Source organism: Pongo pygmaeus, chromosome 3 (genome assembly GCF_028885625.2).
Source record: "Pongo pygmaeus isolate AG05252 chromosome 3, NHGRI_mPonPyg2-v2.0_pri, whole genome shotgun sequence".
NCBI classification, from domain to species: Eukaryota; Metazoa; Chordata; class Mammalia; order Primates; family Hominidae; genus Pongo; species Pongo pygmaeus.
The window spans coordinates 946,247-966,748 of NC_072376.2; the positions used below are offsets into that span (position 1 = coordinate 946,247).

A 20,502-nucleotide genomic window follows, 5' to 3' on the forward strand; every position below is an offset into this window, starting at 1 on the left:
GCCCCCCCGTAGAGAACAGATAGCCCCAGGCACGTGTGCACGGGCGAGGGCCTGCAGGGTGCTGTGTTCCTCTTCCACATTTAGGTCGGCCGTGGGGTCTGTGATGTCTGTGCCTTTCCTTGTCTCTCCCCTTTCCTGAGGAGAAACTGAGGCCCAGTTCACCCAGATCAGTGTTCACCAGTAACAAGGCCGGGCATGGCATCTGTTGTTGGCCTCTCAGCCTGGAGGCCGGAAATTTGAGGGGCACCTGAGAGAGGACAGAGCAGCGTGGACCCTTCCCCTGCTCAGTGGCGGCCAAGCCCCCGCCATACCAGTCCCTGTCCCTGCACCAGGGCTGAGGCTGCATGGCCGACCCCCAGGAGTGCCCCACAGGCACACTCAGACCTGCCTTTCCTCCCAGGCTCCTGTGACCACCAGGCAGCGGCCCTGCCATGTCCCAGCCCCGGACCCCAGAGCAGGCACTGGACACGCCGGGGGACTGGCCCCCAGGCAGGAGAGACGAGGACGCCGGGGAGGGGATCCAGTGCTCCCAACGCATGCTCAGCTTCAGTGACGCCCTGCTGTCCATCATCGCCACTGTCATGGTCTGTACGGGGCCCCTGCTTAGGCCTGCCCCGCCCCGAGCCCCTCAAGGCACTGCCCAACCCACCTCAGACCTGTCCAGGTCTTGCCAGCATCCTTGGGTCCCCCAGCTCCTCAGGCAGCTTAGAGGGGCCCAGCACTGCCCTCGAGTCCCCAGTACCGCCACACCCAGTCCAACAAGCGTCTCCTGCTTCCTCTGTCTCTTTGCCCCCTCAGATCCTGCCTGTGACCCACACGGAGATCTCCCCAGAACAGGTAACGGGGCAGGCTGTGCTCTGCGTGGTGTGGCCCTGAGAAGACACAGGGTCCCTGAGGCCCGACCTGGCACGGGGGCTGACCCTGCATGCCTGGAAGCTTCTGAGGCTTAGGAGGCAGAGGCGGGAGGCGGGGGCCTCCTTGGAAAGGGAGGGAGCCAGCAAGTCCTGCTCAGCCTGTGCTCACCCCGGCGGAGGTCCTGGCCTCCTGGGAGGGTGGGAGACTGGGCTCCTAGGGCTCTGTTTCCAAGTTCAGTGAACAAAGGCAGCACCCTGGAAGTGAGCCAGAGGACAGGTTGGAAGAGGAAGGTTCCGGGCCTGTCCCAAGGACAGAAGTTTCCTCTGCGGGAGGGCAGCTGCCCCAGCAGGCCCCTTACGTAGCTGCTCTGAGTAAACAGGGCCAGCGTCCCGTCTCAGCAGGGACACTCCCACCCTGGCTGCTCCTGGAGGCCTGGAGGTGAGTGGGAAAGGGTTTACAAGCGGAGTTTCCACTTACAGCCACCTTGACTGTTTCTGAGCTAAAGAGCCACACAGCATCTTAGAAGGGGAATGACTGGAGGGCATCTGGGGCACACACCTGCCTGGCTCTGTGTCCTCATGACAGGGTCGTGCGGCCCAAACCTCATGGGTGCGCAAGGCCCAGCAGTGACCACGTAGCCCTTCCTGGGCCAGTACTGAAGTTGGGGCTCCAGTCCTGACTCGTGAGCTGAGCCTGGGGGACGTGGAGAAGTCATGGGAGCTGCTTAGAGTTCAGCTTTCTCAGCTGTGCGAAGGGGATGACGAGACTTTTCATAGGGTTTTCATGAGAAGTAGAAATGCAGGTGGAGCCTGCATTTTATTTTATTTTATTTTATTTTATTTTTATTCCTTGTGAGGAGGGGGACTCCTGGGGCTGTGCTCACTCTGATGAAAAATAAAAGACGGTTGTAACTTTGAAAACCCGTGATTCGAAAAGCTAGATGGGACTCAGTTAAGAAGTGACTGAAACACTAAGTTATTGACCCAGAGACCTGCCTGCAAGTAAAGAACCAAGGGAGACGGTAAAGTGCCCAGTGTTCTGTTGGGAGCGTTCATGGAGAGAGCATGAAAACCTTCCCAGGGCTGGAGGGCAAGGGCCCCGGTGCCTCCACGCTGACCGCAGCCCCCAGGCCCCCGGCGCCTCCACACCCACCGTGGCCCCCAGGGCAGGCCGCCTGCGGGGTCCCTCGCAGCTTCCACAGAGACCCTTTCCCGTGGCTGCTTTGGAATTGTCTACCTAGGCAGTGCCAGGTGTGACCCTTCTGTGCTGTCAACCTGTGTGTCCTTCCGAAGTCCGCACGCCAGACGCCTCACAGGGATGGTGTTGTGAGGCAGAGCCTTTCGGTGGTGACCCAGTTATGATGGCAGAGCCTCATGAATGACATTCGTGACCTGCTGCTTTTGCCCTCCTGTCCCCTCCCGCATGCGGACACCCAGAGGGTACCATCCCCAAGGCGGAGTCCTCAGCAGACACTGAGCCCCTTAAGAGCTGACCCCCCAGCGGAACACAGCCCATAGAACACTCTGGAGTACACTTGTGGGTGTGGGCGTGGATCAGTGCCCTGGAGAAGGGGTGGGGGCTGGAGGGGTGGGGGCTGCAGGCGCCAGGGGAGACAGACCAGCTGGAGACAGAGGCTGGACCCAGACCAGGGCACCCAGGGTCTGCTGGGGAGGCCAGGACCCTCCCAGGTGCCTCACGGGACCCACCTGAGGGTCTCGCCCTGCCCCGGGCCGAGACCAGCACCCCCTCACGGTGCTGTCTCGACTGCCATTTGGGGACACTCACGTCACCTGGGCTCTGACGGCAGTGCTCTTGTATTCCAGCAGTTGGACAGAAGTGTACAGAGGCTTCTGGCGACACGGATCGCCGTCTACCTGATGACCTTTCTCATCGTGACGGTGGCCTGGGCAGCGCACACACGGTGGGGGCCTGGGCGGCGCACATACGGTGGGGGCCTGGGCGGCGCATACACGGTGGGGCTGGGCGCTTCCGGCCGTCCATAGCTGCGCTCAAGGTTCCCGTATCCCGTACCGCATCACGCACGGGTACACGGGTAGGGGACAGCAGGCTGCCCCTCCCACCCTCATCCGCGTGGGGATGGCAGGACTTATCCCAGCCCCAGGGCCTGGGACAGTGTGGATGGTGCAGTAGGCGGAGGTGTGGATGGTGTGGATGGTGCAGTAGGTGGAGGTGTGGATGGTGTGGATGGTGCAGTAGGTGGAGGTGTGGGTGGTGCAGTAGGCGGAGGTGTGGATGGTGTGGATGGTGTGGATGGTGCAGTAGGTGGAGGTGTGGATGGTGTGGATGGTGCAGTAGGTGGAGGTGTGGATGGTGTGGATGGTGCAGTAGGTGGAGGTGTGGATGGTGCAGTAGGCGGAGGTGTGGATGGTATGGACGGTGCAGTAGGTGGAGGTGTGGATGGTGTGGACGGTGCAGTAGGTGGAGGTGTGGACGGTGCAGTAGGTGGAGGTGTGGGTGGTGCAGTAGGTGGAGGTGTGGATGGTGTGGATGGTGCAGTAGGTGGAGGTGTGGGTGGTGCAGTAGGCGGAGGTGTGGATGGTGTGGATGGTGCAGTAGGTGGAGGTGTGGATGGTGCAGTAGGCGAAGGTGTGGATGGTATGGACGGTGCAGTAGGTGGAGGTGTGGATGGTGTGGACGGTGCAGTAGGTGGAGGTGTGGGTGGTGCAGTAGGCGGAGGTGTGGACGGTGCAGTAGGCGGAGGTGTGGATGGTGTGGATGGTGTGGGTGGTGCAGTAGGTGGAGGTGTGGGTGGTACAGTAGGCGGAGGTGTGGATGGTGCAGTAGGTGGAGGTGTGGGTGGTGCAGTAGGTGGAGGTGTGGATGGTGCAGTAGGCGGAGGTGTGGATGGTGTGGGTGGTGCAGTAGGTGGAGGTGTGGATGGTGTGGATGGTGCAGTAGGTGGAGGTGTGGATGGTGTGGATGGTGCAGTAGGCGGAGGTGTGGGTGGTGCAGTAGGTGGAGGTGTGGATGGTGTGGATGGTGCAGTAGGTGGTGTGGATGGTATGGATGGTGTGGATGGTGTGGATGGTGCAGTAGGCGGAGGTGTGGATGGTGTGGATGGTGCAGTAGGTGGAGGTGTGGGTGGTGCAGTAGGTGGAGGTGTGGATGGTGTGGGTGGTGTGGATGGTGCAGTAGGCGGAGGTGTGGATGGTGTGGATGGTGCAGTAGGTGGAGGTGTGGGTGGTGCAGTAGGTGGAGGTGTGGATGGTGTGGGTGGTGTGGATGGTGCAGTAGGCGGAGGTGTGGATGGTGTGGACGGTGCAGTAGGCGGAGGTGTGGGTGGTGCAGTAGGTGGAGGTGTGGATGGTGTGGATGGTGCAGTAGGTGGAGGTGTGGATGGTGCAGATGGTGCAGGGTGCTGACGGGGGCAGGGTGATTTCTAGGGAACTTCATTTCCTTGGTGTTTTCCAAACTCCGTGCACTAGGTAGTAGTTTATATTTGGTTAACAGTGACATCTCTTAACGATGTTTTAACCAGAAGATGCTGGATAGATAGTGTGTGCATTTAATGTTACTAGAACAGCATTTTATTGTCTTATTTTTTTCTTAAATGGTTTAGGTTGTTCCAAGTTGTTGGGAAAACAGACGACACACTTGCCCTGCTCAACCTGGTGAGTATTTTCCCATCCTTTTCTGGGGAGTGACTTTGGTTTGTAATCTGACCCTCAGGGAAGAGGGGAAGCGAGCAGCCGGCCTCTGTCATGACCTCCAGGGAGCCTCGGAGCCTGGAATCTGTCCACACCTGGGAGCTCCTTGAATGATCTTTCCCTCCCCATGGGTTGCCAGCCTGTATCTCCTCCCAGACACAGCCAGGGTGTGGGGGACCAGGGGGCGCTGGGCTGGGCACAGGTGTGGGGGACAGAGAGGATGAGTGCCCCCATCTGGCCCTGCAGGGTCTGGGGGCTGGACTCACACTTGCTGGCCCACCCTTCTTGGGGAGGGCCCAGCCCTGTGCCTTCCTGGAGTGGGCTCTGTCCATCCCCCTGCCCTTCTCCCCAGGCCACATCATGGCTGTGATGCCCTCCCTCCCTCCAGGCCTGCATGATGACCATCACCTTCCTGCCTTACACGGTGAGCAACGCCAGGCCCCTGACACCCTGAGGCTTTGCTGGGCACCGCTGGATTTGACCTGTCCTCAAAAGCAGACCAGCTGGATGGCCCAGGGCCCAGGCCACACAGTTGTAGAGAAGAGAGAAGGTTCTGGGGAGAGCCAGCTGTCAGGGGCTGCCAGGGGCTTCTTTCAGGCTGGCGGGGAGGGGAGGCAGTGGCCCCGATGAGGAAGTCACCGGCGCTCCCAGCTCCCACCCGGTCCTGAGCCCGCAGCCCCCTGCCCATCCCAGGCCTGTCCCTGGTGTGCAGCCCCTACAGCCTCCGACCACCCGCCCTGTACTACTCAGGCTGTGAAAGTGCCTCCAAATTCTGGCAGTGGCCGCTAGTCTGAGTGTGCGGGGCTGTGTGCCACAAGGAACTGGGGTCTGGGGAATTCCATATGAATCGGATGACATTTTGACTTCAAAGGCCTGAGACATCCGGTGGAGTTGGTTGGGGTGGGGGCAGTTTGGACACATGCCCCCCAGCACCCAGCTGGCCCCATCCTGTGATGGCCCCACTGCATCTCCCAGCAGCATCCCGTGGAGTGGGGAGGCCCAGTTCCAGGCTCTGGGGCCTGGTAACCTAGGATTTGGGGGGGTTTGGTTTTGTTTTTGTTTTAACAGTTTTCCTTAATGGTGACCTTCCCTGATGTGCCTCTGGGTATCTTCTTGTTCTGTGTGTGTGTGATCGCCATCAGGGTCGTGCAGGTAGGGGGGCCTGGGGGGCCTGCACTGTGTGTGTGTGTGTGTGTGTGTGTGTGTATGTGTGTGTGTGTGATCGCCAGTGTGTGTGATCGCCATCGGGGTTGTGCAGGTAGGGGGACCTGGGGGGCCTGCACTGTGTGTGTGTGTGTGTGTGTGTGTGTGTGTTCACCATCAGCGCTGTTGGGGGTTGGGGTCCTGCACTGTGTCTGTGTGTGTGTGATCACCATTGGGGTCGTTCAGGTAGGGGCCCTGCACTCTGTGTGTGTGTGTGTTCAGCATCAGCGCTCTTGGGGCCTGGGGTCCTGCGCTGTGTGTTTGTGTGTATGTGTGTGAGTGATCGATCGCTGTCAGGTCACGCAGGTATAGTTCCCAGGGCCACCTACACACATAGGATGTGGCATGCCCAGAGCCCCCTTGCTTTCTGACCAGAGACTGGGAAGAGTGGGCCCTGAGACCCCCCACATGCGGCCCCAGGAGCCAGCAGGTGCTCCTGTTCTCTCTCCACCTCAGCCCCTGTGCCCAAAGTGTCCCAGGTACAAACCCACCTCTACCCGCCAGGTCCTCCCCCACCCCGAGACCCCTGCGTGCGCGTGCCATGCAGCCCGGGGGTTGACTGCTGTGGGGGCCCCCTCTGCTCTTGGGGCCAGTGTCCTGCAGCTTGCTTTTCCCACAGGCACTGATTGTGGGGTACGCATTCCACTTCCCGCACCTGCTGAGCCCGCAGATCCAGCGCTCTGCCCACAGGGGTCTGTACCGACGACACGTCCTGGGCATCGTCCTCCAAGGCCCAGCCCTGTGCTTTGCAGCGGCCATCTTCTCTCTCTTCTTTGTCCCCTTGGTGAGTGCTGGGACAGCCCCTAGGGCCCAGGCAGGAACGGGGGCCACCATGGGAGCAATGTCCCCACTGAGCAACAAACACGGGGGTGGGGGCAGAGCCGCAGACAGGCAGGGGTCCCACCCAGGGTCTTGTGTGTGAGGCCCAGGGCTGCAGTGAGTGGCACCAGGGAGGGAGGCCTGCTCCACCTGAGGCCCCGAGACCCAGCCTGTCGAGGACAGAGACGGACACTCATCGAAGGAAGGGGCAGCTGAGTGTCCTTCTCAGAGAAGCTTCACAACGACGATGACGAGAAACAGAGACACCCGGAGTCCGGGGGTGCACTCGTTTTCTTGTTTTGTTTTTTGTTTATTGAGGCAAGATCTCGCTTTGTCACCCAGGCTGGAGGGCAGTGGTGCGATTTTGGCTCACCACAGCCTCGACCTCCTGGGCTCAAGCGATTCTCTCACCTCAGCCTCCCAAGTAGCTGGGACTACAGGTGTGCACCACCACACCTGGATAGTTTTGGTATTTTTTGTGGAGACAGGGTCTTGCTATATTGCCCAGGTTAGTATGGAATGCCTGGACTAAAGTGATCCTCCCGCCTCAGCTGCTGGATTACAGTGTGAGCCACCACGCCGGCCTTTCTTTTCTTTTTTTTTCTTGAAACGGAGTTTTGCTGCCAGGCTGGAGTGCAGTGGCGCAATCTCAGCTCATTGCAACCTCTGCCTCCCAGGTTCAAGCAATTCTCCTGCCTCAGCCCCCTGAGTAGCCGGGACTACAGGTGCCTGCCACCACCTCCGGCTAAGTTTTGTATTTTTAGTAGACACGGGGTTTCACCATGTTGGCCAGGCTGGTCTCGAACTCCTGACCTCGTGATCCACCCACCTCAGCCTCCCAAAGTGCTGGGATTACAAGCGTGAGCCACTGTGTCCAGCCTATTTTCTTTTGGATAAGGAATCTATACAAAACTGTGTCAGGACAGTAAACGTCAAACAGTGTTTGGAGGAGGAGCCCCTGGGGATAAGACCAGTATCTGCTCATGGGGACATCAGCTGTTGGTGCCACTAGGGAGAGGGAGAAGGCAACAAAAGCACTGCTGGACACGTGTAGGTGTCGTGAGTGGCGCTGTGAGCACTGCTGGACACGTGTAGGTGTCGTTGAGTGCCGCTGCGAGCACTGCTGGAGACGTGTAGGTGTCGTGAGTGGCGCTGTGAGCACTGCTGGACACGTGTAGCTGCCGTGAGTGCCGCTGTGAGCACTGCTGGACACGTGTAGCTGCCGTGAGTGACGCTGTGAGCACTGCTGGACACGTGTAGCTGCCGTGAGTGACGCTGTGAGCACTGCTGGACACGTGTAGCTGCCGTGAGTGGCGCCGCTGTGAGCACTGCTGGACACGTGTAGCTGCCGTGAGTGGCGCCGCTGCGAGCACTGCTGGACACGTGTAGCTGCCGTGAGTGCCGCTGTGAGCACTGCTGGACACGTGTAGCTGCCGTGAGTGACGCTGTGAGCACTGCTGGACACGTGTAGCTGCCGTGAGTGGCGCCGCTGTGAGCACTGCTGGACACGTGTAGCTGCCGTGAGTGGCGCCGCTGTGAGCACTGCTGGACACGTGTAGCTGCCGTGAGTGATGCTGTGAGCACTGCTGGACACGTGTAGCTGCCGTGAGTGATGCTGTGAGCACTGCTGGACACGTGTAGCTGCCGTGAGTGGTGCTGCTGTGAGCACTGCTGGACACGTGTAGCTGCCGTGAGTGATGCTGTGAGCACTGCTGGACACGTGTAGCTGCCGTGAGTGATGCTGTGAGCACTGCTGGACACGTGTAGCTGCCGTGAGTGGTGCTGCTGTGAGCACTGCTGGACACGTGTAGCTGCCGTGAGTGACGCTGTGAGCACTGCTGGAGACGTGTAGCTGCCGTGAGTGGCGCCGCTGTGAGCACTGCTGGACACGTGTAGCTGCCGTGAGTGACGCTGTGAGCACTGCTGGACACGTGTAGCTGCCGTGAGTGGCGCCGCTGTGAGCACTGCTGGACACGTGTAGCTGCCGTGAGTGACGCTGTGAGCACTGCTGGACACGTGTAGCTGCCGTGAGTGACGCTGTGAGCACTGCTGGAGACGTGTAGCTGCCGTGAGTGGCGCCGCTGTGAGCACTGCTGGACACGTGTAGCTGCCGTGAGTGGCGCCGCTGTGAGCACTGCTGGACACGTGTAGCTGCCGTGAGTGGCGCCGCTGTGAGCACTGCTGGACACGTGTAGCTGCCGTGAGTGACGCTGTGAGCACTGCTGGAGACGTGTAGCTGCCGTGAGTGGCGCCGCTGTGAGCACTGCTGGACACGTGTAGCTGCCGTGAGTGACGCTGTGAGCACTGCTGGACACGTGTAGCTGCCGTGAGTGGCGCCGCTGTGAGCACTGCTGGACACGTGTAGCTGCCGTGAGTGGCGCCGCTGTGAGCACTGCTGGACACGTGTAGCTGCCGTGAGTGGCGCCGCTGTGAGCACTGCTGGACACGTGTAGCTGCCGTGAGTGGCGCCGCTGTGAGCACTGCTGGACACGTGTAGCTGCCGTGAGTGGCGCCGCTGTGAGCACTGCTGGACACGTGTAGCTGCCGTGAGTGACGCTGTGAGCACTGCTGGACACGTGTAGCTGCCGTGAGTGACGCTGTGAGCACTGCTGGACACGTGTAGCTGCCGTGAGTGGCGCCGCTGTGAGCACTGCTGGACACGTGTAGCTGCCGTGAGTGACGCTGTGAGCACTGCTGGACACGTGTAGCTGCCGTGAGTGACGCTGTGAGCACTGCTGGACACGTGTAGCTGCCGTGAGTGACGCTGTGAGCACTGCTGGAGACGTGTAGCTGCCGTGAGTGGCGCCGCTGTGAGCACTGCTGGACACGTGTAGCTGCCGTGAGTGACGCTGTGAGCACTGCTGGACACGTGTAGCTGCCGTGAGTGGCGCCGCTGTGAGCACTGCTGGACACGTGTAGCTGCCGTGAGTGGCGCCGCTGTGAGCACTGCTGGACACGTGTAGCTGCCGTGAGTGACGCTGTGAGCACTGCTGGACACGTGTAGCTGCCGTGAGTGACGCTGTGAGCACTGCTGGACACGTGTAGCTGCCGTGAGTGACGCTGTGAGCACTGCTGGACACGTGTAGCTGCCGTGAGTGACGCTGTGAGCACTGCTGGACACGTGTAGCTGCCGTGAGTGACGCTGTGAGCACTGCTGGACACGTGTAGCTGCCGTGAGTGACGCTGTGAGCACTGCTGGACACGTGTAGCTGCCGTGAGTGACGCTGTGAGCACTGCTGGACACGTGTAGCTGCCGTGAGTGACGCTGTGAGCACTGCTGGACACGTGTAGCTGCCGTGAGTGGCGCCGCTGTGAGCACTGCTGGACACGTGTAGCTGCCGTGAGTGACGCTGTGAGCACTGCTGGACACGTGTAGCTGCCGTGAGTGACGCTGTGAGCACTGCTGGACACGTGTAGCTGCCGTGAGTGACGCTGTGAGCACTGCTGGACACGTGTAGCTGCCGTGAGTGGCGCCGCTGTGAGCACTGCTGGACACGTGTAGCTGCCGTGAGTGACGCTGTGAGCACTGCTGGACACGTGTAGCTGCCGTGAGTGACGCTGTGAGCACTGCTGGACACGTGTAGCTGCCGTGAGTGGCGCCGCTGTGAGCACTGCTGGACACGTGTAGCTGCCGTGAGTGGTGCTGCTGTGAGCACTGCTGGACACGTGTAGCTGCCGTGAGTGACGCTGTGAGCACTGCTGGACACGTGTAGCTGCCGTGAGTGACGCTGTGAGCACTGCTGGACACGTGTAGCTGCCGTGAGTGACGCTGTGAGCACTGCTGGACACGTGTAGCTGCCGTGAGTGGTGCTGCTGTGAGCACTGCTGGACACGTGTAGCTGCCGTGAGTGACGCTGTGAGCACTGCTGGACACGTGTAGCTGCCGTGAGTGGTGCTGCTGTGAGCACTGCTGGACACGTGTAGCTGCCGTGAGTGACGCTGTGAGCACTGCTGGACACGTGTAGCTGCCGTGAGTGATGCTGTGAGCACTGCTGGACACGTGTAGCTGCCGTGAGTGACGCTGTGAGCACTGCTGGACACGTGTAGCTGCCGTGAGTGGTGCTGCTGTGAGCACTGCTGGACACGTGTAGCTGCCGTGAGTGACGCTGTGAGCACTGCTGGACACGTGTAGCTGCCGTGAGTGGCGCCGCTGTGAGCACTGCTGGACACGTGTAGCTGCCGTGAGTGACGCTGTGAGCACTGCTGGACACGTGTAGCTGCCGTGAGTGGCGCCGCTGTGAGCACTGCTGGACACGTGTAGCTGCCGTGAGTGATGCTGTGAGCACTGCTGGACACGTGTAGCTGCCGTGAGTGATGCTGTGAGCACTGCTGGACACGTGTAGCTGCCGTGAGTGATGCTGTGAGCACTGCTGGACACGTGTAGCTGCCGTGAGTGACGCTGTGAGCACTGCTGGAGACGTGTAGCTGCCGTGAGTGGCGCCGCTGTGAGCACTGCTGGACACGTGTAGCTGCCGTGAGTGGCGCCGCTGTGAGCACTGCTGGACACGTGTAGCTGCCGTGAGTGACGCTGTGAGCACTGCTGGACACGTGTAGCTGCCGTGAGTGGCGCCGCTGTGAGCACTGCTGGACACGTGTAGCTGCCGTGAGTGACGCTGTGAGCACTGCTGGACACGTGTAGCTGCCGTGAGTGACGCTGTGAGCACTGCTGGACACGTGTAGCTGCCGTGAGTGACGCTGTGAGCACTGCTGGACACGTGTAGCTGCCGTGAGTGACGCTGTGAGCACTGCTGGAGACGTGTAGCTGCCGTGAGTGGCGCCGCTGTGAGCACTGCTGGACACGTGTAGCTGCCGTGAGTGACGCTGTGAGCACTGCTGGACACGTGTAGCTGCCGTGAGTGGCGCCGCTGTGAGCACTGCTGGACACGTGTAGCTGCCGTGAGTGGCGCCGCTGTGAGCACTGCTGGACACGTGTAGCTGCCGTGAGTGACGCTGTGAGCACTGCTGGACACGTGTAGCTGCCGTGAGTGATGCTGTGAGCACTGCTGGACACGTGTAGCTGCCGTGAGTGACGCTGTGAGCACTGCTGGACACGTGTAGCTGCCGTGAGTGGCGCCGCTGTGAGCACTGCTGGACACGTGTAGCTGCCGTGAGTGACGCTGTGAGCACTGCTGGACACGTGTAGCTGCCGTGAGTGACGCTGTGAGCACTGCTGGACACGTGTAGCTGCCGTGAGTGACGCTGTGAGCACTGCTGGACACGTGTAGCTGCCGTGAGTGACGCTGTGAGCACTGCTGGACACGTGTAGCTGCCGTGAGTGACGCTGTGAGCACTGCTGGACACGTGTAGCTGCCGTGAGTGACGCTGTGAGCACTGCTGGACACGTGTAGCTGCCGTGAGTGACGCTGTGAGCACTGCTGGACACGTGTAGCTGCCGTGAGTGGCGCCGCTGTGAGCACTGCTGGACACGTGTAGCTGCCGTGAGTGACGCTGTGAGCACTGCTGGACACGTGTAGCTGCCGTGAGTGACGCTGTGAGCACTGCTGGACACGTGTAGCTGCCGTGAGTGACGCTGTGAGCACTGCTGGACACGTGTAGCTGCCGTGAGTGGCGCCGCTGTGAGCACTGCTGGACACGTGTAGCTGCCGTGAGTGACGCTGTGAGCACTGCTGGACACGTGTAGCTGCCGTGAGTGACGCTGTGAGCACTGCTGGACACGTGTAGCTGCCGTGAGTGGCGCCGCTGTGAGCACTGCTGGACACGTGTAGCTGCCGTGAGTGGTGCTGCTGTGAGCACTGCTGGACACGTGTAGCTGCCGTGAGTGACGCTGTGAGCACTGCTGGACACGTGTAGCTGCCGTGAGTGACGCTGTGAGCACTGCTGGACACGTGTAGCTGCCGTGAGTGACGCTGTGAGCACTGCTGGACACGTGTAGCTGCCGTGAGTGGTGCTGCTGTGAGCACTGCTGGACACGTGTAGCTGCCGTGAGTGACGCTGTGAGCACTGCTGGACACGTGTAGCTGCCGTGAGTGGTGCTGCTGTGAGCACTGCTGGACACGTGTAGCTGCCGTGAGTGACGCTGTGAGCACTGCTGGACACGTGTAGCTGCCGTGAGTGATGCTGTGAGCACTGCTGGACACGTGTAGCTGCCGTGAGTGACGCTGTGAGCACTGCTGGACACGTGTAGCTGCCGTGAGTGGTGCTGCTGTGAGCACTGCTGGACACGTGTAGCTGCCGTGAGTGACGCTGTGAGCACTGCTGGACACGTGTAGCTGCCGTGAGTGGCGCCGCTGTGAGCACTGCTGGACACGTGTAGCTGCCGTGAGTGACGCTGTGAGCACTGCTGGACACGTGTAGCTGCCGTGAGTGGCGCCGCTGTGAGCACTGCTGGACACGTGTAGCTGCCGTGAGTGATGCTGTGAGCACTGCTGGACACGTGTAGCTGCCGTGAGTGACGCTGTGAGCACTGCTGGACACGTGTAGCTGCCGTGAGTGGTGCTGCTGTGAGCACTGCTGGACACGTGTAGCTGCCGTGAGTGGCGCCGCTGTGGGCATTGCTGGAGTGATGCCTCTCTGAGCGTTGCTGGACATGTGTCTCTTCGGATCTGTCTTCTCAGGCTGTTGGTGTGTGGGCCCAGCAGTGAGTTTCTGGGTCATTTGGTGATTCTGTGTTTAATTTTTTAAGTTTAATTTTTTGAGGAACCACCAAACTTCCACAGCAGCTGCAGCATTTTACATTCCCAGCAGCAGCACATGGCGGTTCCAGTTTCTCCACATCCTCATCAACACCTGCTGTTTTTCAGTTCTCTCCATCCTAGTGGATATGAAGAATCTCGTTATGGTTTTGATCTGCGAGAGGTCGACCATTTGCATGTTTTGTTTGGAGCAATGTCTGTTCTCATCCTTTGCCCATTTTTAATTGGGTCGTCCTTTTATTGTTGAGTTGTAAGAATTTCAGATAGGGAGATAGATGATAAATTTTAAGACATGGTCTTGCTCTGTCACCCAGGCTGGAGTGCAGTGAGCTGGGTCACCGCTCACTGCAACTCCTATCTCCCAGGTTCAACAGGCACACACAGTCACACCTGACTAATTTTTTATTTTTCACAGAGATACAGTCTTACTATGTTGCCCAGGCTGGTCTCGAACTCTTGGGCTCAAGCGATCCAACTGCCTCAGCCCCCTAAAGTGCTGGGATTACCGGCATGAGCCACTGTGCTGGCTTAAGAATTCTTTACCCTTTTTGGGTACTAGGCCTATCAGATACATGATCTGCAAAGACCCTCCCTTCTGCCGCAGCCCCTGCTTTAGCACACAGCTTTGTGTGGGAAAGGCCTGGCCTCGGCCCCCTGTGGAGGGCACTGACCTGTGGTTTGTCTCCCTGCAGTCTTACCTGCTGATGGTGACTGTCATCCTCCTCCCCTATGTCAGCAAGGTCACCGGCTGGTGCAGAGACAGGCTCCTGGGTAGGTGATGACTGGGTGGGCTGGCCTGAGAGGCCTGCAGTCCGCCCACCTCCGTGTGGCTGCTCCACACTGAGGGCTGTCCGCGGGCCAAGGTCTGTGTGCGTGGTGGTGGCTGGGGCTCCCCCACTCCGCCCCTCGGGCGTCCCTGTCCTGTCTCCTCTCCTGGCCTGCACATTCCAGGCCTCTTCAGGGATGAGGGCAGTGACAGCCACGTGGGCTCTGGCTTCACATGGGGGGTTTGGCAAGCTCCACCCTCCTGGCGTGTCCACAGGCCACAGGGAGCCCTCGGCTCACCCAGTGGAAGTCTTCTCATTTGACCTCCACGAGCCACTCAGCAAGGAGCGCATGGAAGCCTTCAGCGACGGAGTCTACGCCATCGTGGCCACGCTTCTCATCCTGGACATCTGGTGAGGACCCCGCGTCACCTGCCCCAGCTATCAGGTGGCCAGTGTGTCTGAGTCCCTGGCGTCTCATCCTGGAAACCCCAGAAAGGCACAGGGGTCTTGGCTCCACCCTCCTCTGGATGCCTAGAGTTTTGTGTGAGGTCAGGGCAGCCCCCACTTCAGGGAGGACAACCCTCTCAGCAGCCCCACCCTTCCCGGCGGCTCCCTCCCTTCCCAGCAGACCCCTCCCTTCCCAGCGGCTCCCTCCCTTCCCAGCGGACCCTCCCTTCCCAGCGGCTCCTCCCCAGCAGCTCCCACCCTTCCCAGCGGACCCCACCCCTCCCAGCGGCCCCCACCCTTCCCAGGGGACCCCTCCCTTCCCAGCGGACCCCACCCCTCCCAGCGGCTCCTCCCTTCCCAGCGGACCCTCCCTTCCCAGCGGCTCCTCCCCAGCAGCTCCCACCCTTCCCAGCGGACCCCTCCCTTCCCAGCGGCCCCTCCTTTCCCAGCGGACCCCACCCCTCCCAGCAGACCCCACCCCTCCCAGCGGCCCCTCCCTTCCCAGCGGACCCCACCCTTCCCAGCGGCCCCCACCCCTCCCAGCGGACCCTCCCTTCCCAGCGGCCCCCACCCCTCCCAGCGGACCCTCCCTTCCCAGCGGACCCTCCCTTCCCAGCGGCTCCTCCCCAGCAGCTCCCACCCTTCCCAGCGGACCCCTCCCTTCCCAGCGGCCCCTCCCTTCCCAGCGGACCCCTCCCTTCCCAGCAGACCCCACCCCTCCCAGCGGCCCCTCCCTTCCCAGCGGACCCTCCCTTCCCAGCGGCTCCCTCCCTTCCCAGCGGACCCTCCCTTCCCAGCGGACCCTCCCTTCCCAGCGGACCCCACCCCTCCCAGCAGCTCCTCCCTTCCCAGCAGCTCCCCCCCAGCAGCTCCCACCCTTCCCAGCGGACCCCACCCCTCCCAGCGGCCCCTCCCTTCCCAGCGACCCCTCCCTTCCCAGCGGACCCCACCCTTCCCAGCGGACCCTCCCTTCCCAGCGGACCCTCCCTTCCCAGCGGACCCCACCCCTCCCAGCGGACCCCACCCCTCCCAGCGGACCCCACCCCTCCCAGCGGACCCTCCCTTCCCAGCGGACCCTCCCTTCCCAGCGGACCCCACCCTTCCCAGCGGACCCTCCCTTCCCAGCGGACCCTCCCTTCCCAGCGGACCCTCCCTTCCCAGCGGACCCCACCCCTCCCAGCGGCCCCTCCCTTCCCAGCGGACCCCACCCCTCCCAGCGGACCCTCCCTTCCCAGCGGACCCTCCCTTCCCAGCGGACCCCACCCCTCCCAGCGGACCCTCCCTTCCCAGCGGACCCCACCCCTCCCAGCGGACCCTCCCTTCCCAGTGGACCCTCCCTTCCCAGCGGACCCCACCCTTCCCAGCGGACCCTCCCTTCCCAGCGGACCCTCCCTTCCCAGCGGACCCCACCCCTCCCAGCGGCTCCTCCCTTCCCAGCGGACCCTCCCTTCCCAGCGGCTCCTCCCCAGCAGCTCCCACCCTTCCCAGCGGACCCCTCCCTTCCCAGCGGCCCCTCCTTTCCCAGCGGACCCCACCCCTCCCAGCAGACCCCACCCCTCCCAGCAGACCCCACCCCTCCCAGCGGCCCCTCCCTTCCCAGCGGACCCCACCCTTCCCAGCGGCCCCCACCCCTCCCAGCGGACCCTCCCTTCCCAGCGGCCCCCACCCCTCCCAGCGGACCCTCCCTTCCCAGCGGACCCTCCCTTCCCAGCGGCTCCTCCCCAGCAGCTCCCACCCTTCCCAGCGGACCCCTCCCTTCCCAGCGGCCCCTCCCTTCCCAGCGGACCCCTCCCTTCCCAGCAGACCCCACCCCTCCCAGCGGCCCCTCCCTTCCCAGCGGACCCTCCCTTCCCAGCGGCTCCCTCCCTTCCCAGCGGACCCTCCCTTCCCAGCGGACCCTCCCTTCCCAGCGGACCCTCCCTTCCCAGCGGACCCCACCCCTCCCAGCAGCTCCTCCCTTCCCAGCAGCTCCCCCCCAGCAGCTCCCACCCTTCCCAGCGGACCCCACCCCTCCCAGCGGCCCCTCCCTTCCCAGCGGCCCCTCCCTTCCCAGCGGACCCCACCCTTCCCAGCGGACCCTCCCTTCCCAGCGGACCCCACCCCTCCCAGCGGACCCCACCCCTCCCAGCGGACCCCACCCCTCCCAGCGGACCCCACCCTTCCCAGCGGACCCCACCCTTCCCAGCGGACCCCACCCTTCCCAGCGGACCCTCCCTTCCCAGCGGACCCCTCCCTTCCCAGCGGACCCCACCCCTCCCAGCGGACCCCACCCCTCCCAGCGGACCCTCCCTTCCCAGCGGACCCTCCCTTCCCAGCGGACCCCACCCCTCCCAGCGGCTCCTCCCTTCCCAGCGGACCCTCCCTTCCCAGCGGACCCTCCCCAGCAGCTCCCACCCTTCCCAGCGGACCCCTCCCTTCCCAGCGGCCCCTCCTTTCCCAGCGGACCCCTCCCTTCCCAGCGGACCCCACCCCTCCCAGCAGACCCCACCCCTCCCAGCGGCCCCTCCCTTCCCAGCGGACCCTCCCTTCCCAGCGGCTCCTCCCCAGCAGCTCCCACCCTTCCCAGCGGACCCCACCCCTCCCAGCGGCCCCTCCCTTCCCAGCAGACCCTCCCTTCCCAGCGGACCCTCCCTTCCCAGCGGACCCCTCCCTTCCCAGCGGACCCTCCCTTCCCAGCGGCCCCTCCCTTCCCAGCGGACCCCACCCTTCCCAGCGGACCCTCCCTTCCCAGCGGACCCTCCCTTCCCAGCGGACCCTCCCTTCCCAGCGGACCCCACCCCTCCCAGCGGCTCCTCCCTTCCCAGCGGACCCTCCCTTCCCAGCGGCTCCTCCCCAGCAGCTCCCACCCTTCCCAGCGGACCCCTCCCTTCCCAGCGGCCCCTCCTTTCCCAGCGGACCCCTCCCTTCCCAGCAGACCCCACCCCTCCCAGCAGACCCCACCCCTCCCAGCGGCCCCTCCCTTCCCAGCGGACCCTCCCTTCCCAGCGGCTCCTCCCCAGCAGCTCCCACCCTTCCCAGCGGCCCCCACCCCTCCCAGCGGCCCCTCCCTTCCCAGCGGACCCTCCCTTCCCAGCGGACCCTCCCTTCCCAGCGGCTCCTCCCCAGCAGCTCCCACCCTTCCCAGCGGACCCCACCCCTCCCAGCGGCCCCTCCCTTCCCAGCGGCCCCTCCCTTCCCAGCGGACCCTCCCTTCCCAGCGGACCCCACCCTTCCCAGCAGCCCCTCCCTTCCCAGCGGCCCCTCCCTTCCCAGCGGACCCTCCCTTCCCAGCGGACCCCACCCCTCCCAGCGGACCCTCCCTTCCCAGCGGCCCCCACCCTTCCCAGCGGCCCCCACCCCAAGCACAGCCGGGGATGGGGTGCCAGGGTGAGGTCAGCACCAGCCACCAACTGCTCTCCTCACTCTTCTCAGAGGGGATCAGCAGCCATGGGTATCCCCCTACCCCAGGCCTCACCCCTGCCCCAGCACCAGCCCCTCCTAGTCCCTAGTCCCTCCCATTCACTCCTGCTCCCTCCCAGTCCCCCCCATGGCTTCCCAGCCCCTCCCGCTCCCTTTGGCTGGCTGTTGCTTCCTTCCAGCGTCTGCTCCTCTGCTGCCTCATCTGCCTCTTCATCTGTTAGAGTGCTCGTCTCATCTCAGTCGTCACGTTTTTGGTTTTTGTGGGGGTTTTTTGTGTTTTTTTTTTTTTTGAGACAGTCTTGCTGTGTCGCCCAGGCTGGAGTATAGTGGCTCGACCTCAGCTCACTGCAACCTCTGCCTCCCAGGTTCAAGCAATTCTCCTGCCTCAGCCTCCCAAGTAGTTGGGATTATAAGCACCCACCACCATGCCCAGCTAACTTTTTGCATTTTTAATAGAGATGAGGTTTCACCAAGTTGGCCAGGCTGGTCTTGAACTCCTGACCTCAGGTGATCTGCCCACCTCGGCCTCCCAAAGCGCTGGGATTATAGGTGTAAGCCACCGCACCCGGCCATCGTAATGTTTGAATTTGTTTTTTTACATCTTCCATCCTTTTGGAGTGTCTTGTTCCCTCGTCATAGTTCAGCACTCTGACCACCTTGGGGTTAGACACTATGGTTTTATATCTTGTACTTGATATTCTCGAGTCCAAGTCTCCTGATGCTCTTCTCTGCTGTCATGTGCATTTTTAAAGACAGGAAGCAAACGTTTGTTGGCACCTGGTGCCAGGGATGCTCCAGGGTGAGGTGCCAGGGATGCCCCAGGGTTAGCTGCCTGATTGTGCAGGCCAGCTGAGGCCCCCTTGGGAGGGACCTGCCGAGGAGAGGCGGCAGCGTGGGGCCGGGACAGTGACCTCTCCTCCACCTGGAGCCATGGCCAGGGGAGCTGCCCCCTCCCAACAACTTCCTGCCCTTGCTGCCCCCAGTCTGTCTCCTACCCCCACCCCCCACCCCTCACTCCTCGCCCTCTGCGTATCGTTCTGGAGGACAGAAGTCTGTCTGGGGCTGCTTGAGGACCACTGTCCTCCACGTCCCGATGTTGAAGGATGACACTGTTCCCGGCTTTCTGGGTGGTGCTGTCAGAAGGCAGCAGCCCTGACAAGGGTGGTTCCCACAGCCTCCCTGGGGCTGCAGAGTCCAGCTGGGAGTTGGCCTCCTGAGACCCCCGTGTGCATCTGAGAACCACGGAGGCAAGCCCTCCGCAGATCTTCAGCCAGGGTGTTGTGTGGGTGGCTCCGAGGGCTGGAAGCTGGGAGGGAACAGACCTTGCTGCCCCACAGCTGGCTGGTCCTGCACAGCAGACACAGGAGAGCCTCAGCCAGAGAGGGCTGCAGCCCAGGGCCCCCAGCAGCACCCTGGGCCAGCAGGGTTGGGCTCCCGTTAGCACAGAGCAGAAGGGTGCCAGTTTCTGTGCAATTTCAGATGAACGGCACAGAACAGTCACTGTGCCAAATACACATAAATACGGCGTTCTGAAATTTAGCACACTGGGAAGTCTGCATGGCTCATCTGAGAATGTGCCAGATCCAGGCAGCCCTGACAGGCGCTCAGCCACCCTGCTGGGGCCGGTGTGGCCACGGCGAGGCCGGCACAAATGCATCTATTCACCGTTCTCAGCGAAGACAACGTCCCGGACCCCAAGGACGTGAAGGAGAGGTTCAGCGGCAGCCTCGTGGCGGCCCTGAGTGCGACCGGGCCGCGCTTCCTGGCGTACTTCGGCTCCTTCGCCACGGTGGGACTGCTGTGGTTCGCCCACCACTCACTCTTCCTGCACGTGCGCAAGGCCACGCGGGCTATGGGGCTGCTGAACACGCTCTCGCTGGCCTTCGTGGGCGGCCTCCCGCTAGCCTACCAGCAGACCTCGGCCTTCGCCCGGCAGCCCCGCGATGAGCTGGAGCGCGTGCGTGTCAGCTGCGCCATCATCTTCCTGGCCAGCATCTTCCAGCTGGCCATGTGGACCACGGCGCTGCTGCACCAGGCGGAGACGCTGCAGCCCTCGGTGTGGTTTGGTGGCCGGGAGCACGTGCTCATGTTCGCCAAGCTGGCCCTGTACCCCTGCGCCAGCCTGCTGGCCTTCGCCTCCACCTGCCTGCTGAGCAGGTTCAGTGTGGGCATCTTCCACCTCATGCAGATCGCCGTGCCCTGTGCCTTCCTGTTGCTGCGCCTGCTCGTGGGCCTGGCCCTGGCCACCCTGCGGGTCCTGCGGGGCCTTGCCCGGCCCGAACACCCCCCGCCAGCCCCCACGGGCCAGGACGACCCACAGTCCCAGCTCCTCCCTGCCCCCTGCTAGCAGCCACGGAGCCCACTCCCAGCCGTCTTCACCAGAGATGGACCAGGGACGACAGGACGCTGGGCAGGGGAAGCCAAGTCGCGGGCAGGCTGCAGTGGTTCTTGCGTGCGTGGCCTGGTTTTATTTTCATTGTGAAATATCATGCTCTTATTTCAGTCCTCAAATTGTTCTCCACTTTTTGCGGAGAGAGGAGTTTCACGGGAACTTGAAATGTGCTTTATGGCGTTTGCCTATCCACTCTCTCCAACCTGAAGACACATTGCCAAGCCTACCCACCTGAGGGGCTGCCCACTCCCAGCCCCTTTGAGGCCTATACAGAGCTAGCGGGATGGGGGTGCCAAGCC

General features: G+C 62.5%; 1 protein-coding gene across 5 annotated transcripts in view; it reads left to right on the forward strand.

Moving 5' to 3' along the window:
• The window catches only part of TMEM175 (transmembrane protein 175), a 34,815-nt gene extending 14,493 nt beyond the window's left edge, over positions 1 to 20,322 (forward strand). For 3 of the 5 annotated variants that reach the window (XM_054485928.2, XM_054485929.2, XM_063663461.1), the window contains 10 exons: positions 401 to 584; positions 799 to 837; positions 2,679 to 2,776; positions 4,436 to 4,487; positions 4,912 to 4,947; positions 5,592 to 5,675; positions 6,346 to 6,510; positions 13,891 to 13,969; positions 14,241 to 14,376; positions 19,486 to 20,322. In XM_054485928.2, coding sequence (XP_054341903.1) covers positions 432 to 584; positions 799 to 837; positions 2,679 to 2,776; positions 4,436 to 4,487; positions 4,912 to 4,947; positions 5,592 to 5,675; positions 6,346 to 6,510; positions 13,891 to 13,969; positions 14,241 to 14,376; positions 19,486 to 20,158 — 1,515 coding nt within the window. In that variant the 5' untranslated portion in view covers positions 401 to 431 and the 3' untranslated portion in view covers positions 20,159 to 20,322. The other 2 variants (XM_054485931.2, XM_054485932.2) reach the window with 2 other exon arrangements.
• The last annotated feature ends 180 nt before the right edge of the window (positions 20,323 to 20,502 follow it).